Source organism: Oncorhynchus kisutch, linkage group LG9 (assembly GCF_002021735.2).
Source record: "Oncorhynchus kisutch isolate 150728-3 linkage group LG9, Okis_V2, whole genome shotgun sequence".
In the NCBI taxonomy this organism is placed as follows: domain Eukaryota; kingdom Metazoa; phylum Chordata; class Actinopteri; order Salmoniformes; family Salmonidae; genus Oncorhynchus; species Oncorhynchus kisutch.
In genome coordinates this window covers 28937491-28962992 of record NC_034182.2, presented here as the reverse complement: position 1 = coordinate 28962992, position 25502 = coordinate 28937491, and the positions used below count along the sequence as shown (strand labels likewise).

The following is a 25502-nucleotide window of genomic DNA, read 5'->3' as shown; positions in this document are numbered from 1 at the left end:
GTATGTGTGTGTGTGTGCGCTCTTTGGTATGCAGACGAACCTCTGTCAGGATTCCTTCACAGATTTCCATGTCTTGATCGGCCACTGAAAGACGGCCCGGCTGGAGACAGGGATTATATTATCTTTTTGTCGTTGCTATGCAGTGCATGTGGCCGCTATAAGCATTATAATCACTCCTTCTGTCTCCTCACGGGTGCAGTCAATGCTCTTTGTGCTTAACAAACAGGACTTGAGGCTTTGAAAAGCAGAGCCAGCCAAGCCAATGGCATTTTTCTACCCCTTCTTCTCCCTGTCCCTTCTCGTCTCCTTCTGAAGCTACAGTGGTACCGTTCGGCATCCGGGCAAGGGATGGCAGACTGGTTGGGCGCTCTTGAGGGAGGTTAAGGATCTTAGCAGGCCTGGTTCAAGGGGCTAACGTCGATCAGCAGATCAGCGTCCCTAGAGACGGTCAACGAGAATGAGATTGAGTTCCCACCATGATGGATTGTAAGCGCGGAAACTGAAAGCATGTACGTGTGTGGACATACTGTGCCTTCAGAAAATATTAATACCCCTAGACTTTTGTTGTATTACAGCCTGAATTCAAAATTAATAAAACAATATACATATATATGTTACGCATCTACACACGATACCCCATAATGACTAGGTGAAAACATGTATTTTTTGCAAATGTATTGAAAATGAAATACAGAGATGTCTCATTTACATAAGTATTCACACCCCTGAGTCAATACATGTTAGACTCACCTTTGGCAGCGATTACAGCTGTGAATCCTTCTGGGTAAGTCTCTAAGAGCTTTGCACACCTAGATTGTACAATACTTGCCCAATTATAATGTTCCTCTAGGATTTTGCCTTTGCTTAGCTCCATTTCATACATTTTTTTATCCTGAAAATCTCCCTAGTCCTTAACGATTACAAGCATACCCATAACATGATGCAGCCACCACTATGCTTGAAAATATGGGGAGGGGTACTCAGTAATGTGATGTATTGTATTTGCCCCAAACATAACACTTTGTATTCAGGGTAAAAAGTTAATTGCTTTGGCACATTTTTTGCAGTATTACATTAGTACCTTTTTGTAAACAAGGTGCATGTTTTGGAATATTTGAATTATGTACAGGCTTCCTTCTTTCACTTTGTCATTTGGGTTCGTAATGGCGAGTAACTACAATGTTGTTGATCTATTCACAGTTTTCACAGCCATTAAACTCTGTAACTGTTTTAAAGTTACCATTTACCTCATGATGAAATCCCTGAGCGGTTTCCTTCCTCTCCGGCAACTGAGATAGCAAGAACGCCTGTATCTTTGTAGTGACTGGGTGTATTGATACACCATCCAAAGTGTAATTAATCACTTCACCATGCTCAAGGGATATTCATTCATTCTGCTTTTTTTAATCTTTTACCATCTACCAATAGGTGAGGCATTGTAAATCCTCCCTGGTCTTTGTGGTGGAATCTGTGTTTGAAATTCACTCCTCGACTGAGCAGGGACCTTAAACATAATTATATCTGTGGTAGAGGTCGACCGATTTATGATTTTTCAACGCCGATACTGATACCAATTATTGGAGGACCAATGATGACAATTACAACAATACTGAATGAACACTTATTTTAATTTAATATAATATATAACTAGAATAAATGTAGTCTCAAATAAATAATGAAACATGTTCAATTTGGTTTAAATAATGCAAAGACACAGTGTTGGAGAAGAAAGTGAAAGTGCAATAAGTGCCATGTGAAAAAGCTAATGTTTAAGTTCCTTGCTCAGAACATGAGAACATATGAAAACTGGTGGTTCCTTTTAACATGAGTCTTCAATATTCCCAGTTAAGAAGTTTTAGGTTCTAGTTATTATAGGACTATTTCTCTCTATACCATTTGTATTTCATATACCTTTGACTATTGGATGTTGTTATAGGCACTATAGTATTTCCAGCCTAATCTCGGGAGTTGATAGGCTTGAAGTCTTAAACAGCGCAATGCTTGAAGCACAGCGAAGAGCTGCTGGCAAACACAGGAAAGTGCTGTTTGAATGAATGCTTACGAGCCTGCTGCTACCTACCACCACTCAGTCAGACTGCTCTAACAAATATCAAATGATAGACTTAATTATAATATAATAAACACATAAATATGAGCCTTATATCATTAATATGGTCAAGTCCAGAAACTAGCATTTCAAAAACAAAACGTGCATTCTTTCAGTGAAATACGGAAAATTCCGTATTTTATCGAATGGGTGGCACCTCTAAATATTGCTGTTACATTGCACAACCTTCAATGTTATGTCATAATTATGTAAAATTCCGGCAAATTAATTACGGTCTTTGTTCGTAAGAAATGGTCTTCACACAGTTCGCATTTATTTTAACTAGGAAAATTGTGTCACTTCTCTTGCGTTCTGCGCAACCAGAGTCAGGGTGTATGCAGCATTTTAGGACGCCTGACTCTGGTTGCGCAGAACGCAAGAGAAGTTACACAATTTTCCCTGTTAAAATAAATTCATGTTAGCAGGCAATATTAACTAAATATGCATGTTTTAAGAAAGGCATTGATGTTTATGGTTAGGTACACATTGGTGCAACGACAGTGTTCTTTTTGCGAATGCGCTTATCATCACCCATTTGGCGAAGTAGGCTGTGATTCGATGATAAATGAACATGCACCACATTGATTACATGCAACCTAGGACAAGCTAGATAAACTAGTAATATCATCAACCATGTGTAGTTAACTAGTGATTATGTTAAGATTGATTGTTTTTTCTAAGATAAGTTTAATGCTAGCTAGCAACTTACCTTGGCTCATTGCAGCCACATGGTCCTTTTGACGTGGCACTCGCGTAACAAGTGGTCTGCCTGCCACGCAGTCTCGTCGTGGAGTGCAATGTAATCGGCCATAATCGGCATCCAAAAATTACGATTACTGATTGTTATGAAAACTTGAAATCGGCCCTAATTAATCGGTCGACCTCTAATCTGTGGGGTACATAAATTTACTCCAGAACTTATTTAGGCTTTAACAAAGACTCGAGACATTTCAGCTTTTCATTTTTAATACATTTGTAAACATTGTTGTTGTAGGTCAGTGACAAACAATCTCAATTTAAATGCAGGCCATAACACAACAAAATGTGGAAAAGTCAACCATCCACACTTTAGGACAGAGACTCACTTAAAAAAAAACAAATCGGCCAAATTACGCTTTACATGTTAACATGCCAAATGTTCATTATTCACAACAAGCTGACATACTAATATCCATGTGACCTCTAAAAACACAAGGCCCAGTCCTGCACTTCCTACCGTGTCTCTCGGATTGGGGCTTACTTTAACTCGGGCTGCTGGCTTAGAATGAATCCTACAGGCTTTTGCCTGGAAGATAAATCAAGCGTCACAACCTAAGATAGGAGGGGAGCCGCATCATTTGTTGGCAAGAATCGAAAAATTCATCCTGGAAACCATAAATCATCTGTTGAAGCAGACCCCGGTGGATAACCTCCCCCACCAAACAAATCCATTCAGAGGTTATTGCGTATTTCAATCCTCCCATCTCGAAAGCACACCCTAGACCTTTTTGTGGGCGAAAGCAGTTACATACACACAAAGAGATTAAAATCTCATTAAATCGGATCGGATATGTATACCGCGGCTCATTATTTTGCGAAATATGTTAAAAAGCTTTTTTGGTATACGCAAGTAATGATTTCGGGTTGTTTGGTTGGGTGTGTTTCTACGCCTGTATGTGTATGTCTGCGTCATGCCTTGCAAAAAGCCCCCTCTGTGCCTCCTTATTGCTTCCATTCTAATGGACTTTGTATAATGCTTGTGTGGTGGTCTAATTCCTATTGTAGATTAAGACTGCCTCTGTTTTGTTAGATTGACAGGGAGATATTAGAGAGGTATTCTTGGAAGCAGAGGCTCAAGATCTCCTACACTATTTTCCACTGGAAGTGTAGAAACTCCTGAAACGTACAGAAGAAAACAATCCACTCTATCCTACTCACCTTGTTTACTTATATTTTGCAATACAGTTTGTCATTCTCTTAGTATTCAACCTTTCCTTCCCAGGTTTAGGGGATGAGAATGCATTTCAAAATGGGTCAGTCATCACTTCCCAAGTTCACCAACATACCTCATTTGAATCTATTAGGAGTAATGACCCAGGCCCAAACGTGCCTGTTTGCTCTCTAACCGACAGACCTAAAGAGATGGACAACCTCCCAACAAGAGATTGACACATTCATCACCTATCAGAATTCAGGGAAACGGGCCTCACGAGGGAAATTGGACAATAAATCTTGGCGGTTGTCGCAGTGCGTTGAGCGAAAGCGCAGTGGTGGGAGAATTCCCTCGGTGACTATTGGGCGGGATATTTAGACTTGCGTCCCCAAGGAGTTGTCCCGGTTGCTTTGGTTTTGATTGACTGTTTCTCAATCGTATTTGGAGAAAGAAGGAAAGAGTAGAAGCAGGAAATGTATAGACTAGTGTGCGGTGGTACTAGTCATTTTAATGAGCATATAGTCTATTGCACGTACCGTGTACATTATATAATCCTATTAAGTTAGCCGGTGTCTGACTGTATGACAGCATGATTTGCATAGGACTCTATGTTCCTAGTTATTTTTTTTGTTATGTCCATGGATGGAGCAACATGCAAACGTCTGTGGAAATATGGAAATGATGGTTTTAATTTGAATTTAAAAGGTACCGATGATTTGAGTCAACAATAGTGGTTCGGTTCAGTGCGAGGATGAAACTAGAATGGCAAAAACTGGGGAAATGGGAGTCATGCATTATAGATGAGATTTGGAGTTTGTCTACTGGGCTATGTTCAACTGCAGATGATCTTGGATGGGTCTGATTGAGAAATGCTGTGCAAAACACTCTTTAAACCAATATTAGCAATGCAATAATGCAAATTTTATTCGAGATTAAAAAAGCAGTATATCCTGAATTTTTTTCATTCATGTCCGGGTCTCTCTCTTCCTTTTCTGCTTTTCAGAGAAAGAGTCAAGTAAAACAGCATATTTATGAAGGGTTGGATGGTACCCAAGAAGTTTCCTCATTTCATATCTCCATAGCAGTTATTCAAAAGATAAGGGTCATGATCAAAGGAGGATGCTGCAACTTCATATCTGAGCTGTAAAATAATCACGTCTAGAGTATAGATACAGGGGCGTGATAAGCAAAAAAAATGGCACAAATCTAAATTTCCAGCGAGAGCTTTGGCTACATCAAAGACCTAATTCCATTTTTATTTTTTTGTTGAAAGAGTTCATTTTTTGGAAGATCTAAAAGAATAAGAACTGTGAGAATAAGAACTCTGAACACAGTCTGCAATAGTCATGGGATTGAGCTATTCATTCTATTTTTAGAATGAAAGATGCTCTTTCTTAAAGCACTACTTGATGTAGGCTTGTTAGTTATAGTAGTTGTGGCGGATGTGGAATGAGGCTAGTAGGTTCAATACCATTATCAAAGCAAGTAGCTAGTAGGTTTTGTAGTAGCAAGGATGGCGGGCTTAAGGCATGTAATACACATAGTGAAGAAGGCTTTGACCAAATATTCCGTGCCGAGATTTTTCCCCCTGCTGCTGCTAGAAAAACATTACATAAAAAATGGCAAAAGGAATATATTGGAGTCTGTTTTTGTGTGCGAACCTACCCTCTTTTAAGTATTTTTTTTAGGCAAGTCAGTTAAGAACAAATGTTTATTTACAACGACGGCCTAGGAACCGTGGGTTAACTACCTTGTTCAGGGGCAGAAAGGCCGATTTAGCAACCTGCCGCGAGTCATGCCACACATCTATTTCTATTTACAACATTCCCAGACCTCTTCAGCTGCGTTTTTTATTTATTTTACATTCCCATATTCTTAATATCCGAAGAATCCTCTTAATGTTTTTTACTATTGTGTGTTATAGTCATATCTCTTACAAAACACCCTCGCGTTGCAATAGTTCCTCACTCTACCGTCATACCCGCCATCCACCTTCCACCACTTCTATGAGGCGTACGGTGTGTAGTTACTCCGTCGAGGCTGAGGTGCAGGTAGCAGAGTTTGTTCCCTGAGGTCTGAACCATAACCTTTGGCTCGTCTCTCCTCCTCCTAGGTCTTTTGTTGCACCAACAGTCTCTGGGCCAAGCAAGGATAGATTTGTGTATTAATTATGGATCCCCATTAGCTGCTGCAAAGGCGGTTTACTCATGTGGTGCATTGTGTAAGATCTCTCATCTGTAGCCATAGTCATTTCTGTAAGAGTCAAGGGGGTTAGCCTGTAGCTTAGGCCCTTTTTGTTGTGGTTCAGGTTAGTACTATGTGTACCTAATGGGTTTATCAACCCAGGTTAGTGAAGGATAAAGAACTTGCTGAATGTTGATTTATGTTAAGCATTTGAGAGACCTCTTGCGAATGTTTATGAATATTTCATATCAAAAGAATAATCATACGTAGGCCAAGCCACTTCTTTCTGACGACAGTCAGTAAGTATGGAAAAGTTGAATAAATCGTAGAGGGGGAATGTTTGAAGCGCTTGGCTATATTTGTCTCATCAATCATCGGGACCTGTAAACTGTCCGACCCACCCTTACATTCCGGGAATGTGGTTTCAGTCATCCGGCCTGAGAAAGCGCCCATTCTTCAAAACACGTATCAGTGTACCAGGAAATGCATATGTTTATGACGGACTGAGCATACAGTGTCTTGGACTTCTGCCACGGTGCTAGAGGGATAAAGCCGTAGTACTCAAACCCATATGTTTCGTTCATCCATAGGCCCTTCGGTATGAAATGGTATTAAAATACAATAACCCACAAGCTCTGCAGCAGTCTGGGTTATTGTCCCTAAATAGGGAGGGAGAAGAGAGACAGTCGAAGTCCATTCTGTGGTTTGGTGCCTAATTCGTTGTTGACTCGCTGTTCCTACAGGATGAACAGGGGCTTATCTTAGAAATACAACATGTGAGAGAGGGAATTGTGAGCAGTCAAAACCCACTATATAAAAAGCCGCTAATCTGTTGCAATGTCTGAGTAGGATTATGTTCGTCAGGGGAAAAAAAGTCCCAAGCCGCTCATATTTGGAGAAGTGCTCTCCCCTCCGATCTAAAATCAAAAGGAATGACCCAGATTCAATCAATCAAGACCCTTTCAAAGTTTCCACAATTCCCCCACAACTCATAACCCTATGGGTAATACAACTCCATTCATTCAGGTCCCAGAGAATATCTTATAAATATGTTACAAGTTAGTCGTAGTGATTGAGCAGTCACTTTTGTGCGTCTGCTTAGTTCCACGTAGCTAATCCTGTGGCAGTATAGAAAGGGCATTAGGTTTGTCGCCCGGAGTGCTTTTGTCAAAAGACTTCCACACAGTTTGCCTCCTCTCAAACTATTTGGATATTTCACTTATGTTAACCGACCATCCACTTCTCTAAACTTTTGAGTTGACGTAAGCCACAATATGTGTCTTATTACATCTCCTTTATGTTCTGATTGTCTTGGTGGCTTGTCGTGATGCTCCATGCGGGGGTCACCCATTTGTTGAAGAGATTGGTAGACAGAGCCTTGAATACACTGCAGGGCTTCAGCGCATTTAATCCCCCTCCCACACGCCTTCCCTTGTATGTACTGTTTACATTCCTTCGGCTTCGTTGTTTTAATCTCCATTCAGCCTGGGTTGTGATGTCGGAGGACGGAAAAAGACAAATGGATAAAAAAAGAAGTGCTGTTCACCAACTGTGGTATGATGAAGACTCTGGGTTTGTGTGATAAATGTAGTTGGTGTTTCCATAATATATCCTTTATCGTGTGTGTGTGTGTGAGAGAGATAAACACTAGCTCACTCTATGCGTTCATGCATGCATGTCTGTGTAGGTTGGTGTATTGTGCCCGGGAACTCTTTAACCTTGCCGATGCTTTCCATGTACGTGTGGGCATCTTCATAATATGCACTTTGAAAATCCCTGTCATGACTAATGCCGTTTCAATGCCAAATTAAGGAATGGACTTTAGTCCACGGAAAGATGCAAGTTATCATGCCTTTGTATGGCAGACACAGTATGACTTGCACTCCGAAAAGGTTTGAGTTAAAGGGGTCAAAGGCCATACCCAATTGACACATACACACACACAGTACACGTGTACCATGGTTCTCTACGACGTCCTTGACTCTCGTCTGTCACTGCTTAAAGACATTTTGCTGTAGTGTGGGGATAAAAGAAAGAGAAGACTCATTTGCCTCTTCTTGAATTGTTATTATAACTTTCTTTTTTTTTTTAAATGGTCATGCAGTTTTTAAAGGGTTTTTGTGCCAGGCTGGGAGACAGGCTGAATGAAAAAGATTGATGCTGTGGCGTGCAGCTGGGATAGACAATGAATGAAGTCTACTGTGGACAGGAGGACCATCACTAAAGCGTAATGGGTCCCTACAGAGGGACAAGGATATTGACCTGTCCGTCACTCTTGCTCGCTCCCTTTCCTTTGTTCTCTCTTTTTTTGATTCTCTCTTTCTCTCTCTCACTCCCTCCCTCTCACTTCCCATTTATCTCTGTTACTTCTCTCTCACTATCTACAGTGCCTTCAGAAAGTATTCATACCCCTTGACTTATTCCACATTTTGTTGTTACAGCCTGAATTCAAAATGAATTAGTTTTATTTTCTCACCCATCTCCACACAATACCCCAAAATGATAAACTGAAAACATATTTTCAGAAATTCTATCAAATGTGTTGACATTAGAATACAGAAATATTTAATGTACATAGTGCATTCGGAAAGTATTCAGACCCCATGACTTTTTCTACATTTTGTTATGTTACAGCCTTATTCTAAAAATGATTAAATTCATGTTTTTCCTCAACAATCTACACACACAACACCCCATCATGACAAAGCAAAAACAGGTTTTTAGAAATGTATAAATAAAAAAACGGATAATACCTTATTTCCGTAAGTATTCAGACCCTTTGTTATGAGGCTCGAAACTGAGCTCAGGTGCATCCTGTTTCCATTGATCATCCTTGAGATCTTTCTACAACTTGATTGGAGTCCACCTGTGGTAAATTCAATTGATTGGAGGGGAAAGAAACGCACACCTGTTTAGGCGACGTGCTGCTAGCAGAGAAGAACACTTGAAAAAGAAAAGGAGAGCCTCGCAGTCTAGGAGCCTAGATGCACTAATTTAATAACCTAATAACCAGCGTTTCGACAGACAAGCTGTCTTCATCAGGGTATAATGATAAACACTGCGTGTCACTAGTTTATATAGTGTCAAAAGACACACACGAGTATCTGTAATCATGGCCGGCTGTGGCATGATATCGTTGGTTAATTTACATTTTTAAGTAGAACATATAAAAAACAGAAATGGATAGCATACGATCATAGATACAATTAGGCTACATAGGCCTACAAACATTTAAAATGAATAGAAAAATAACAAGAATGGCTTCAGATAAACGTTGAGTCTGACGGGAACAAGGGTCTTTTAAATGAAAGATTCAGGCAGGCTCTCCTTTTTAAAAATAAAATGTATTTTGAAATGTTTTGTTGGATTTGCCCCAAACATAATGCTTTTTTGCCAAATTGTTTGCAGTATTAATTTAGTGCCTTGTTACAAACACAATGCATGTTTTGATCCATCCTCAGTTTTGTATCACAGCCATTAAACTTTTTTAAAGCGTTTTCCTTCCTCTTCGGCAACTGAGTTAGTAGTGACTGGGTGTATTGATACACCATCCAAAGTGTAACCTCATCATGCTCAAAGGGATATTCAATGTCTACCAATAGGTGCCCTTCTTCCTCTGCGAGGCATTGTAAAACCTCCCAGGTCTTTGTGGTTGAATCTGTGTTTGAAATTCACTGCTGAACTGAGGGGACCGTACAGATAATTGTATGAGTAGGGTACAGAGATGAGGTAGTCCATGCAACTTATTTTGTGACTTTTCAAGCGCATTTTTACTCCTGAAGTTATTTAGGCTTGCCATAACAAAGGGGTTCAATGCTTACTGACTCAAGACATTTAATCTTTTTTTGTTTTTTTAACTAATTTGTACTAAATGTTGAAACAATTCCACTTCCACATTATGTGGTATTGTGCTACATAATCTAAATGTAATCCTTTTATAATTCAGACTTTAACAACACAACAAAATGGGGACGAATTCAATGGGTGTGAATACTTTCTGAAGGTGCTCTGTACACTGTTGTACAAATGTGCAACCATACACACTTTAAATATAAAAGTGCTTCCTTTTTGCATTATGTACTCTTTCATCCTTTCTTTCTTACTGTCTCTTTCACCCTACCACACCATCCACACCTCTCATTTCAGACCTTTCCAGACCAGGTTAGATGAGACTTGTGTCTCCTCTCTCCTCTGAAGAACATAGCACACAATTTTCCCTTATTGCCACTGGAGACAGACTAATAACAGATACTTTGTCAGCCTGAGTGTTCCACTGTGATGCTCTTCCCCCAGCTAGTACACTCAAACAGACATGCAAGGAGGACACAACCGGGACTCGTTTTCTCTGAATAAGTGAAAGTAAATTCAGAGTGTTTGTTTCTTTTTGACATGTTTATACCTCAAACGCAACTGACCTGAGGAAGAACTCAGTCCCTGTGGGTGGAGTCATTGCACCATATTATGGCTGTTTTGGGAAATGTCTAGAAGATATTATTGTAAACATTGATTATGTAGCAATTCAGTGCAGCTAATGCTACGGGTCACTTATCTCAAATCCATGACTATTGTGCCATAAACAGCTTTTTGGACTCATCTGTATCCTTTTGATTTCAAACAGTATTTCAGTTCATTGACAACTGAAGGAGGAGATTGATACAGACTCTATCCTGTATTTTAGTTGTCTAACACTGAAGAATCTGTGTCATCGACAGTGGACGCCACAGCCCCAGTATTTGACAGACACCAGAGTAGTGTCTGTTTAATAGGAGGGGGGATGGGGTGATGACTGAACCCATTCATTGTCATTTGGTGGTGGCAGCGGTGGGATCAAGCAGCGATTATAGCGATTACGATTTGTGCTTACATGGGGCTCTGCGTTTTGTGCCACATCCACCGTCGTCAGCTGTGCTGTCTAAACCCTAATCTGTCCGCTATAACAAACAGCAGATGAGGGAGCAGGCGGCAAAGGGTAGGGAGGGAAGGCTTGGCCGGGGGCTGCTGTAGCAGGGGTTGTGGCCAAATTGAAAAATGAAGAAGCAGACTCCCCCCCCCCCCACAAGCCCCGAGATGTTGAATACTCAATTTACATTTTACTGAAGCAAGCCATTAATGTCAACATGAGTCTTTTTTTTTCTCCTTCCTTAATACGATCACCTTTTTTCTTTCTGTCCGTGTTCCGAGACGGAGTAAGTATGCGAGTGGTACTTTGCTCAGTCTGTCGAAAAGTGAAATAGTTTTTATCCAAATGTCATACAGTTGACAAGACGATGACAAGCGTTTATTTCTTTATTTATATAATGTTCTGCTGGACTGCTTACTGCAGATGCTGAATGTACTATTTCTTTTTTTTGGAGCCAGTTTTTGCTGCTTTTTCTGCAGTAATTTAGGATCTACTGCAATAATATGTCAAGCTTACAGCATACGCCGTACATCACATAATCCATAGTAATTTGAACATTTTGAAATTCCATTCCATTAGACAACACACCTTGCATGTTAAGCGTTTGGAAGGTACATATTGATACTTTCCACATTTTGTTACGTTACAGACTTATTCTAAAATTGATTAAAAAAACAATTACCTCAGCAATCTACACACAATACCCCATAATGAAACACGTTTTTTTGTGTGCTAATTTATAAAAATAAAAAAACACATTTTTACATAGGTATTCAGACCCTTTGCTACATTAAGCTCAGATGCATCTTGTTTCCATTGATCATCCTTGAGATGTTTCTACAACTTGATTGGAGTCCACCTGTGGTAAATTCAATTGATTGGACATGATTTGGAAAGACACACACCTGTCTATGTAAGGTCCCACAGTTGACAATGCATGCCAGAGCAAAATATATTACAGATATATTGTTGTAATTGTCTACATCATGTAATTGTCTGCAATTGAAAAATGAGACATTTTGAATCCGGTGTCGTTTTGCGTGTCAATTCATAAACCATGTGCCATGGAATCGGTACATCGAAAATCTCTTCCCAACTATTTTGCAATCTATATGGCACAGCTGTAACATTTTTGGTCCTGAAATGAAATTGGTATATCTCTTTATTTATCACAATTTTCTTTAACCATTTTTGGTCTTTAATGCAGGGCCGACACAGACTTTTCCCCCCTTCCACTTGCCTCTTCCATTTTTGTGGTAATGCTGCAATTAGTTGGTTGTAATTTTGGGTAGAGCAGACATTTCCATATGTCTGTGTTAGCTGCATGTGTGACAACTCCACCAGTCCTATTTATGATGCAATTTGCAAAAAAATACCTTTTTTAATTTTTTTTAAATCTAAAAATGTTTTTTAAATTTTTTATCAATTAGTATATTTGAGTTTAACCACTATTTGTTGTTTTTTCAGGTGGAATAAACTGAAATTGCAACCAACTTTCTAAGGCTTGTTTAAAAAGCAACAATATTTTGGAGATTTTGTTTTCAAATAACCGAAAGTGAGCAGTTCTAATCTGAATAAAGGGAAAAAGGCCATTCCTGAACATGGGGTGAGACATTCTTAATAATTTACTAGAGAACCATTTTGGATTTAAGTATAACTTTTGTATGACCGATGCCTTTAGTGAGAAGTCTAATATTTAATCATTTCTGCCCTAGGAATTCATAGGTGTTCCTTATTAACCCAGCACCTACGGTTTGAAAGATGTGCGTATCACCACAAACTTTTCAAAGCATACCCCCAAGGTACAGATCTCGGATCAGCTTCCCCTCCCCCAATTACTTATTTAAATCAATCAACACCATGCGAATCCGTTGGTTCACCCTGCTAGTTCAAAGGGTCTGCGTCTGAGCCAAGAGTCTGAAACCCTGATTTATCCTCCTAATTGGTCATTGTGAAGTCGTAGTGCCAAGTGGAACTTGATGTGTTTAATTTTAACTAATTATTTTGTATTTTTTTTGGTTGGGGGGGGGGTTATTCATCTGGAGTACTATGTGCTTTGAGAAAGCCAGTTCACATGAGACCGAGGGATGTGTTCCAAATGGCACCCTATTCCCTACATAGTACACTACTTTTGATCAGAGCTCTATTGACCCTGGTCTAAAGTAGTGCACTAAATAGGTCATACATAGTGTTGCAAATAGGGAATGGGGGGGGGGGCATTCCTGTTGCAACTTGATAGAGGTTAAGTTGCATGCTGTGTAGATGTGACACAATGCCTTGTGGGAACTGGAATATTGGTCAAGACAGATGTAAAGGCATGGATTAAATGTGCAACCCACATCGTGGAGTATTGTATATGTTCATCCACCCCAGAGGAAATGTGTTACAAACCATGATGAAAGTTTTGGAAATGACATGACATTCAGTCAACATGTTTTAATCAAAAATAAACTCTTATGTGGAGGATGGTATTGGCTTTGTATAATAGCCCTTCTGTAAAGAGAACTCTCCTCTTTAAATATTCAGGGGGGTATATTTAAATCTATTAATCATGATAAACAGGAGAAATAACATGATTGCTTCTTCAAGTAAAATGTATTTACGATAATGTACTGTGTGTGTGTGTGTACATGTATGTTCACAAATGTATATATGTGTGTGTGTGTACGCCTTTGTGTTTGAAGAGCTTACCCGTAATACCTGTCCCAATTGACCTTGCCTTTCTAACTCCAGCTGACATCCAATCCCAACATCTACTCACCCCATCACCTTTGACAATTACAAGAGCACCCCATTCCTTGATAGTAAACTGAGAGAGAAACCTGCCTGGCGATAAGGAAGGCTTCTATAATTGTCTTCTTTCATTGGCCTGTACCTTATTTATTTGAGTGGCGTTTATAGCCTTTGGAATGAACTCTTCCTATGAACAAACGACCCTCCAGACATTTCTAACGGAGGCTCTCGCCCCTTAATCTGGGGTGAGTGAGTGACGGCGGGGGGGGGGGGGGTCATGACCCCATAAAGCCTGGATGGGTGCTGAAGCTCTGGACCATATCTCATTAAGGGGCGAGGTTGTAAACGAGTCTTGCCTTCACTCTCTCCCCTTACTGGAGCGATTGATTAGTCCAGGGACAATCAATGTTAATTAAGGTGTGAGGGAACCTTTTAATTGTACTGCATGAATCATTGTGTCAGCTTGCGCCTTGACCTTCTTTGATTTACATTGTGAATGAATGGCTCCTCGTTGAGAAGTAAATACATTCTAGATATTGCCAGATGAACCTAGTAGATATCAGAAGATTTTGATATGAGTTTTAGATTTATGCATAGCTTGTCAAGGATGATGAAGAGGATTGACTCTCATGCATAGGGCATATAGTATATTGTGAATGGCTCTTGGTGACACGTTATTGAATTTTAGATACTGCCAGATGAACCTAGTAGATTGAAGTGGAGATTTGGTAGTCAATACGTTTTAGATATAGACAGGTAAGGCGTGTAGATTTGGTAGTCAATACATTTTAGATGTAGCCAGGTAAGGTGTGTAGATTTGGTAGTCAATATGTTTTAGATGTAGCCAGGTAAGGCGTGTAGATTTGGTAGTCAATACGTTTTAGATGTAGCCAGGTAAGGCGTGTAGATTTGGTAGTCAATACATTTTAGATGTAGCCAGGTAAGGCGTGTAGATTTGGTAGTCAATACGTTTTAGATATAGACAGGTAAGGCGTGTAGATTTGGTAGGCAATACGTTTTAGATGTAGACAGGTAAGACGTGTAGATTTGGTAGTCAATACGTTACACATATAGCCAGTTAATGCTAGTAGATTTTGTTTGATTGTATGTTTTAAGAGATTTTTGCATAGCTTGTCAAGGAATGTTAAGCAGAGGTTCACGTGCGTAGGGTATGTGACTTCTAACTCCTCTAGCTGTGGCATTGACCTTTTGTCTACTGATGTGCACAGATGATTCGATCATACAAATCAATACACTTTAATCAAATGAGTCCCTCCGTAACGCTGGTGCGTTTTGGACTAACCCTTTTTTAAACACTGTTTGAGCTTAGGACTTCTGGATTGTACCATTTGGATTTGTTGGATTTTGTCCGTAGATATCATTAGTCTGTGTAATTTACGTTGGCTGAGCTAGAGCGGTGTTTGTGAGACAAGGGCAGATCCCAAAAGGGCCCGGTAACGGGTATTTTTACGAAAACGTCTATAGAGTCAATGGTTTGAGCACTATGATGCTCACAAGCTACACAAGAGTCGTTAGAACGTAAGGTGTTCTTGTCCATAGAAGAACATAGGAAATCCCAGGACAGCGTCTATAATACTATAATATGCTCACATAGTCGCTGTCACAAACTCCACACTGACTGGTTGGATATTAATTTTTCCAGTGAGAAAACAATTTCTGTGCTTACAGCATTTATACACTATATACAAAAGGATGTGGACACTCCTTCAAGTTAGTGGATTCAGCTATTTCAGCCACTCCCGTTGCTGACAGGTGTATAGAATTGAGTACACAGCCATGCAATCTCCAGAGACAAACATTGGCAGTAGAATGGTTTTAGTGACTTTGAATGCCACCTTTCCAACAAGTCAGTTCATCAAATTTCTGCCCTTGTAAAGCTGCCCCGGTCAACTGCAAGTGGGAAATGTCTAGCAGCAACAACGGCTCAGCTGCGAAGTGGTAGGCCACCCATTCTCACAGAACAGAACCTCCAGGTGCCTCGGTTTCAACACTCACCAAGTTACAAATTGCCTCTAGAAGCAACGTCAGCACAAGAACTGTTCGTCGGGAGCTTCATAGAATTGGTTTCCATAGCCGAGTAGCCGCTCACAAGCCTAAGATCAAAATGTGTGATGCCAAGCGTGGGCTGGAGTGGTGTAAAGCTTACTGCCATTGGACTCTGGAGAAGTGGAAACACGTTCTCTCGAGTGATGAATCACGCTTAACCATCTGGCAGTCCGAATGACAAATCTGGGTTTGGCGGAAGCCAGGAGAACGCTACCTGCCCAAATGCATAGTGCCAACTAAAGATTGGTGGAGAAGGAATAATGGTCTGGGGCTGTTTTTCATGGTTCGGGCTAGGCCCCTTAATTCCAGGGAAGGGAAATTTTAACACTACAGTATACAATGACATTCTATGCGATTCTGTGCTTCCAACTTTGTGGCAACAGTTTCGGGAGAGCCTTTCCTGTTTCAGCATGACAATCCCCCCAGTGCACAAAGTGGGGTCCATACAGAAATGGTTTGTAAGATCAGTGTGGATCAACTTCACTGGCCTGCACAGAGCTGTCGTGTCTTTAGCATCATTAAACTGAAGTATTTAGTATTACGCGATTAAATTGATTAATCATGTAACTGTAATTAACTAGGAAGTTGGGGCACCAAGGAAAATATTCAGATTACAAAGTTATAATTTCCTAATAACTTTTCAGATATTTTATATCTGATAAATTAGTCTTCGAATTAATGAATTATTTACTTTACCTCACGTTAGTCTCATTCCAAACGCAGTCTTCACTATGAGTCATCCATACATCAATTGTCTTAAATAATTTATTTTTCTAACTAAGCAATTCACAGAAATGCATAAACAAAGTAGATAAGTACAAGGAAATGATAACGGAGTTTCCCTAGTGGGATAAACCGGTATCGCGGCTTGGTGGACAAAAGGGGGCCAACTGAGATGAGACACTACAAAGTTGATAATTATAACAATTGAAATGCTGATCCTTTGCACATGAATGCTCACTCATTCGGGTACAATTGCAATCAATATATATATTGACGCTCAGTGTATCGTCGGGATCTTTGTTGAAAAGTTTGTTTCTGTTGGAGAGTTTTTGTCCTCTCGCTCTCTCTATCTCTATCTCTCTCTCTCTCTCCCTCTTTCATGGTTAGAGTGGTTTGTTCAGAGTGACATTCATTCATGTTGTTGTAGAATGGATGTTTCAGCGGTTGTCGTTCTTCGCGTTCAATGATACCGAATTCTTATTCTGTCGGTATCGATAGTCCAAGAGTTTAACCACGTGGTATGGTTAAAAGATTCAGCAATGGTCTGCAACCTTCGTCCTCTCGTAATGGAGAAAATCATGGTCAAGTGAGAATTTCTCAAAGTTGGGGTTTTATTCAGGAGTTGCAGAAAAGGGCCTGTCCCAGGATGCCCGACCCTAACTGTACTCATGGGCGGTCCTCTGATTTAGTTCAACTCAAAAGGGCATTGGAGTTTCCTTCATTAACCTATCTGGGATAGACGGGACAGTCGCATCCCACTTGGCCAATTGCCAGGGAAAATGCAGAGTGCCAAATTCAAATAAAATGCTATAAAAATCAAGCTTTCATTAAATCACACATGTAAGATACCAAATTAAAGCTACACTCGATGTAAATCCATCCAAAATGTCAGATTTCAAACAGGCTTTTCGGGCGAAAGCATAAGATGCTATTATCTGATGATAGCACAACAGTAAACAAAGAGAGAGTAGCATATTTCAACCCTGCAGGCACCACACAAAACGCAGAAATAAAATATAAATCATGCCTTACCTTTGACAAGCTTCTTTTGTTGGCACTCCAATATGTCCCATAAACATCACAAATGGTCCTTTTGTTCGATTAATTCCATCAATATATATACAAAATGTCAATTTATTTGGCGCGTTTGATCAAGAAAAAAACTGGTTCCAACCTGCAACACTACAAAATATCTCAAAAGTTACCTGTAAACTTTGCCAAAACATTTCAAACTACTTTTGTAATACAACTTTAGGTATTTTTAAATGTTAATAATCGATCAAATTGTAGACGGGACAATCTGTGTTCAATACAGGAAGACAACAAACTAACGCTACTTTTCTAGTCATTCGCCTTCTCAAAAAGTCCACTTCAAATGACACACATTCAAAATGGCCGTACTTCTTCATTACACAAAGGAATAACATCAACCAATTTCTAAAGACTGGTGACATCCAGTGGGGGAACTACAAACAAGTCCCTTAGAAATCTAGTTTCCCAATGAAAACTCATTGACTAGACAGTGACCTCAAAGCAAAAAAATCTGAATGCTTTGTCCTTGGGGATTTGCCTGCTACATAAGTTATGTTATACTCACAGACATGATTCAAACAGTTTTAGAAACTTCAGAGTGTTTTCCATGCAAATCTACTAATAATATGCATATCTTATATTCTGGGGATGAGCAGCAGGAAGTTGAATTTGGGCACGCTATTTATCCAAAAGTGAAAATGCTGCCCCCTATCCCGAAGAAGTTTTAAACAGTCCAAAATCACATTAAACAGTATCCTCATTCATTCATTTTATACAACAATTAGATGTAAACCTCAAATCTGAGGCTATTATATAAACAGCGTTATGGTAATGTGGCCGCACCGTCTCCCATTAGCTTCACCAAAATGTAACAAACGGACCAGATCGTAGCTGTATTCTTCACCGATCTTTTATACCTTCTTTGGAACATAAATGTTGTTCGGACCTCAAGTTCTGTGAGGTTGAAGAAATTCCTTTGTTCTCTATGAAAATTCACTCTGTCTCTATACTGTGGCCATGAGGAGATACTCTCTTCGAGGAATTTACGACCTCTCTGACCACACCAGCCTAGTTGTAGGAGGCAGGGAGAGGGGGATGGGGCTTGCTGTACCCAAAGAGGGCAACTTCATGACAGAGCACTGACCTCAACCCCATCGAACACGTTTGGGATGAATTGAAACGCCGACTGCGAGCCAGGCCTAATCGCCCAACATCAGTGTCCGACCTCACTAATTCTCTTGTTGCTCAATGGAAGCAAGTCCCCGCAGCATGTTCCAACATCAGTGGGAAGCCTTCCCAGAAGAGTGGAGGCTGTTATAGCAGCAAAGGGGTGACCAACTCCATATTAATGCCCAAGATTTTGGAATGAGATATTCGACGAGCGGTGGACCTTAATGGATGGATCTGTTTATGTCAAATTGTTTGATGTTCTGCTTGTAGCTCTGGTTGTCCTGAAAAGAAAATGGTAAAACCATTCAATGTGAGGCTAAATATAAGGTCTGGACAAGCAGATAAATGGTCAGATACTGTAAATGAAAAGTCTTTTTTTTTTGCTGGGATCTGTGGACTGATGGGGTTAAGCATGTGATGGTAAATTTTGTGCAGTAAGCGGTGTCATTACGCCTGGCGACATCATCGGGTGCATGTGGTGGTTGAGCTTTGATTGATGAATGCCAAAAGTAAAATGGCACACGTAAGACACTGCCAGCCAAGTAATTGTGTTGATAATGAAAGCCGAGGTGAAGGCTCTTTCACGTCTGAGCCGATTTTGCACTCGGCCGACTGTTTCCTGTCCCCATCCGTCATACCCTGATTATCAGTCTGCACACAGTGCAAATTCATATCACGGCAGAGAAATCGACTACCTCCCAAAGGGCACCCTATTTCCTACATAGTGCACTTCTTTCAACCAGGGACCATATGCCTTTGGTCAAAAGTAGTGCACTATAAAGGGCATAGGGTGTCATTTGGATATTGACATTGTTTTAGCCTTATTCTTCTCGTCAAATGGATGATTGTACCATTGACAGCATGGCAATCAATGTCCACAGAACCCGCAAATGCATCGACCTCTTAATCTGAGCAGCGAAATGAAATGGGAATTTATTCTAGTTCATTAACCACATGCTAAATATTTATCATGTTTGCCAATGTAGCAACATCAGCGTTTGATTGGGCACCTCTGGATATTGACTTTGATTCTATTGTCAGTATTTCTGAATCCACAAACACACACTGTAAGGTTTTACACATGCTGTAAAACCATAATTTGGATCATCCTGGATGGTCAGTCCTCGCATCCATATGTCTGTCTATGAATTTGAGTGTTAACATTTCTCTTGCCCTGTCCCTCAGCTGTTGACCAAAAAACGATTGCAGGCTGACTGCTTTGTTGTTTGAATCCCAGGATGCCCCGTTAACCTGACCTTTCTCTTCCCTTTCAGATGTAATAATCGGACCCAGTGTGCTGTAGTGGCTGGACCAGATGTATTTCCTGACCCTTGCCCCGGAACCTATAAGTACCTAGAAGTCCAGTACGAATGTGTACCCTACAGTACGTATCTCTTCATTCTCTTGTGTTTCTCGAAGCAGTTCATCGCTTTATCCCATATTGCACGCTATTCCCTATATAGTGCACCTATAGGACTTTGGTCAGTAGTGCACTATAGAGAGAATAGTGTACCATTTGGGACAAAGCCTGTGACATAGTACATGATGATTTCTGCATTGTAACTTCCTTCTTCATCACGCTTAATTTTCATGTAACAGCAATGCCACTTCACTCTGTCATATGCTAAAATGTATGATTATGTCATTAAAGTAAATGTGGTCACTTTTTAAGGATGCAACAATAAGAAGGGGTCTGAAGTGCGGTAGCATGGGTGCTGGGAAATGTCAGTATCTGATTCCGGTAACCTCTATTGTGCAGGACTATCGATTGTGCCCTCAATGTAATGTGAAAAATGAAAGTTCAAATTCACTTTAGAGTGTCAAATGTTTTACCTTTATCCAAACCCTGGTCGATTTTTATCTCCGACAATATCTGTGTGAATGTCTGATTATATTTTTCTCCTTTATCCAACTCATTTTGTATCTTCATGTATGAATAACACATTGTCAATGATAATCCAGCACATGCCATACTGGGCTTATAAGAAATACATGTTATTAGATTTCTGATGTGCAGTGTATTGATTGCTACGGGGATCTGGTATACAAGTGAGGCATTGGATTCAAGCGAGATGAAGATCGAATGTAGTATTATACTTCAAAAGGCTATCATCCATACGTAACATGTCAATGTTGATGTCATTCTTATTCCACCTGGTCTTCCTTTTAACAGTGTTTTTAGACAGCTGACAAGACAGACTTCTCTGTCAGAAGAGGCCCTATTTAATGATGGAACCACATAAATAGCCCTTTTTGACGTTGAAAGATAACCAGATGTTTTGCAATTGGTCAATTGATTTGCTCACACACATAAAATGAAAATATTGCATCGGTCATCAACTGATCCTTTTCAGAGTATTCAGCCTCTCTTCTAAGCATTGAGAAGGGAGCTAACGGAACTGTCGGAGCTATTACCAACTGTGTCCAAGTTAGTCCTTTAGCCTCAAAGGAAGTTTAGCTTTATTCGAAATGCAGTCAGGTTTTTAGCTGCTGTGTTCAATTCAATTCCAACAGAACTCAATTGTATTAGCTTAGCTTCTAGCTAGGCCATTTGTTTCACAAACACACGCCGTATATGGGATGAGAGACCTAGGCCTGAACCTTTTTAAAACCTTCAAAACCGCATGCCTTTCAGCCACAGTGGCATCATAGCATGACCGAAGCACCCCAAAGGTATCCATGGGTGAACTGGAAATGGAAAAGGTTTGAAGTGTGAATGGAATAACCAGCGTGTAGACCGGGTTAAACAGACAAACAGGAAGAGAGGATGTGGTCACTGGAAGTGCACGGCCATTATCATACGACCTCCCACATTGTTTCGCTGACCTCGAAAGGAGAACGTTTTTTGCTGTGAAAGCCTGTGGTACCGAATGTGTCAAAAGCTAACCACATGGGATTTAGAAGCTATTGTAATTTGGAATGAACTGGATGTGTCAGTTAAAGACAATTATATTTGCTGCCATCCGTCTTTGTGCCTTTGGAGAATGGATGGTATCATGCTGCGTTTCAAATGAAACAAATGTCACATATCAGATGTTATTTCATTTTGCGGTGTTTTTATCTACGTTTTCTATATACAAAAATCTGAGGTGATTATGCAATGAAAAGGCAGCCTGTCAGAAAATATATATTGGATTTTTTTTAAAGCTCTAATTTCCATGGTGGTGGTTCTTATCGTAAGATTATCCACCATACAGTACTTGGATATATTTGAGCCACAACCCATTTGTTCAGTGGTAGCATTGGACTCAACAGTCCACATCAAATAATGGATCTTCTTCCCTGATGGTGAATTCAGACACATCCTACAGTAAGCATCCCTCTCTTTTCTTAGAATCAGTGTTTTGTTTTGTATTAAACACTGGTGATTACAACCACCTCCCCAGCATCACAATTGCAACTCCATTTCAGAATCCATCAATACATTCCTGTAACAGCTCCAGTACTGATGTGAGCACTTCTCAAGACACTGAGAAGACATAGAGGGCTAATAGCTAGGATGGCCAAAAGCACTGACTTGTTTGTGATTTTACATATTGCCAGTTAAATGAGTAACATGTTAGGAAAAATAGTGGATTTGAGATGAGGCAATTATGGGCAGATAGATGGTATAAGAAGGAATGTGTGGTAAACCAGCCCCCCACACCCATCCCTTCTACAGAACCATACCCCCGCACCCTTCTCCAGAACCATACCCCCTCACCCAACCCCATCTCCAGCCTATCACCAGACAGACTGACTGAGAGACTAATAAGAGGACCAGCCACCCATGGTGTGAATTCTCCTCCAGCCGAAAAAATCTCCACAGTATATCCCACAGACAAGTTCTCTCTCTTGCTCTCTCTCTCTTGTTCTTTCTCTCTCGTGTTCTTTCGCACTCTCTCTGCCTATATCTCTCTCTTCCTGTGGAAGATGTTTTCATCAGTATTCCGGTGCTGAAAGCAGGCACTGTCAGAACAAGTTACAGCTCCTCTCCATCTTCCATGAGCAGAGGAGAAGGGCTCCATCAGACCCACACCTGCAATAGTAGTGAATGAGACGCTTCACTCTGAGAGAGCTTCACTCTGACCCCATATGATATCGTTTTGATTAATTGGTGATTTCAATTCACACCATGAATTGTAATGGCGGTTATTCTGGGAGCTAGCCACACCTGTGTTTGCCTGTGATTTGGAGAGATGCAGACCAATAGTCGGAATAATCATTCGCGATAAAAGAGCTTCCTTTTTATAGTCGGTCCAAGACGACAAGACGGTGCTGAGTCGAAGGCAATCATGCTGGCGCAGAGCCCATGCGTGTCATGATGACAGAGTAATTTGGAGAAACCAACTCTACTTCTATACCGCTTCTCGTCGGGTAAACAACTACTTTCTGATATTGCCACGTTGCCAATGATATAAGCCGTCTTTATGTTCGCGTCAGCATGAACTTGTGTTTCCTCCAACGCGAGAACACTCACTTACCTCCCCTGTGCTTCCCTTGTTTAGACGTGCTCTGCCATGCAGTTTGTGGATTACTACGGCTACCCTTTTGGAATGAGTGATGCGCCCGTCGTCCTGTTGTGATGATGACCTATAACCTTGACTCTCAGGCCCTGTTTGAATACTCTTAAAAACGCCTCGCGTCCTTCAACCCTTCCTTGAAATAATCACTGATATAACGTGGATGGGTTGATCAGTGCAAGCGTGTCACCGCATTGCTTTCACCAATCATACATTGTGTCAAATCAGTGGTTTGCTCAAGGACGGAGGAAGGGAGGATACACTTTAAGAGTATTCAAACCGGGCCCTTGATTCAAATTCTCTCATGTCTCCAGAAAGATTCAGAAAGACTCCGCTCCCGTCAGTCCCGTCCCTCGCTTATCAAAATGTCCGTTCTTTAACGAGCAGGTCCCAACCCAATCTTTTAGAGGTCAACTCTGTTTCTCAGTAGCCCTCTGACCCCACTCTTTCATAACTTTTAATGAATCCATATAGTCATAACACCTCGGAGTGCTCCTTAGTTCCCCGCAGGGTCATGAAAGAAAACACATGAAAAGGCGGCAGTTTCCCTTGTGGAATGTTTGGCCGAACACCAAACTCCCTTTGGAGGAAAAAGAGGAGGGTTGCAACCTGGCATGGGCCTTTCCCAACTCCCTACCTCCTCTATGACTAATTAGATGGCGAATGTACTGACCTTGATTTCTGCTGATAAATCCCGATACGAGGTAAAACCAGAGCTTTCCTGTTCTTGCAGGAAAGCTAATAAATACATTGTTAAAAAAAGAATGAAAAGCCACAATGCACAGCGGGATCCCGCCAGCTCCGAAAACGTCTTGTGTGCACGAGCTAAGCCAAGATGTATAATCATGTAATCAAGACCTTTTTGAGTTGGCTGAAATGAGGTAGTCAGTCCTCAGCTATACGTCGTGGCGCACAGCCACGTACTTTTGCCCGACAATAAGACGTTTTTATTTATTTATTTATGCTTCTAATTATTTCCGCATGGACGAGCAATCAATCCTTAATAAGCAGAAACCGGTTCGGCGGCCTAACCGAATCAAACGACTGATTATTTTTGGCACAACACTCAGCACCTGCCTGGTGCTGAGACGGCAGATAGAAATGTGAAATCAATGTGGCGCGTGGGTGTCGTTTACAATGCCGCCCCCTTCAAAATGTGGTGTCATTACGGGCGACATTACGCCACGGTCACACCTTTAGTAAACAGCACCTGTGTGAATGGACTGTTTGGCTGACCAGGCACTTTGTAATAGTCAGCCGGGCTCCCTGAGGCCTGTAGCGAGATTGATTTCAAATCTGATTTGAGATGAAAAATGATGACATGAAAACGTAAAGTCTTGGCTAAATGCTTAAGAGGAAAAGACAAATTGTCTGTGTCAGTGTAACCTTCTGTCATTCACAACGCAAGTAATGGCATCAATATCTAGCCTATGATGTATAATTGCATATGTATTCATCTTTATCAGATAAACAGTATATAACTAACTCAGTCAGTCATTTAGTCGTCCGTTGTATATAAGGCATTCACACAGCAGGCACCAGCATTAGCCTACAGGGAGCCTACAGGGAGTCTCATCACCTGAATGACTATATCTACCTATTCTAATGTGTGAAAGGGGGATTGCAGTGCTATCATACAGTTTGGTGGCAGCTGACCACCCTGCAACTGGGGAAAGCTTATGATGATGGCTTATGGTCTTACTGTGTGTGTGTGTGTGTGTGTGTGTGTGTGTAAATATAAGGGGGAAATCAAATCAATGACTTGTATCTTGAATGTCACAGTCATTGGTTTGAACACTGACAAACCGATTATGTCCATGGTTAGGCTCCCAGATCCGTAGGCTCCCAGATCCACAGTCATTGTGTTTTGTAATTAAATAATCACATTTTTGCTAATTGATTAAAGGGAAATTCCAAATGTTCAACATCAAATTGATCATCTCTAGAACCACATGAAAATGGTGCGTTTCTATGTTTTGTAGTCAAATAGATAGATGCGTTTTTTTCCGATGACAACATCCAGAGAGACTGATGACGTCGTCTGGTGTGCATCGTGTGATTTTAACCAACTGTGAGCAGGCGAAGGCTACTTACTAAGAGGAATACATACTAATACAGTGTTGAATGCACTGACTTCTCACTTCAACAAGGATACAGTGTGTAACTTAATTA

At 40.6% G+C, this 25502-nt stretch overlaps 1 protein-coding gene across 16 annotated transcripts in view; it reads left to right on the top strand.

Moving 5' to 3' along the window:
- The window catches only part of LOC109897029 (adhesion G protein-coupled receptor L3), a 303186-nt gene that overhangs the window by 107953 nt on the left and 169731 nt on the right, over nucleotides 1-25502 (top strand). For all 16 annotated transcript variants that reach the window (XM_020491529.2, XM_020491527.2, XM_031832342.1 and 13 more), the window contains exon 5: nucleotides 20103-20212. In XM_020491529.2, coding sequence (XP_020347118.1) covers nucleotides 20103-20212 — 110 coding nt within the window. The remainder of the gene's footprint in view (nucleotides 1-20102; nucleotides 20213-25502) is intronic.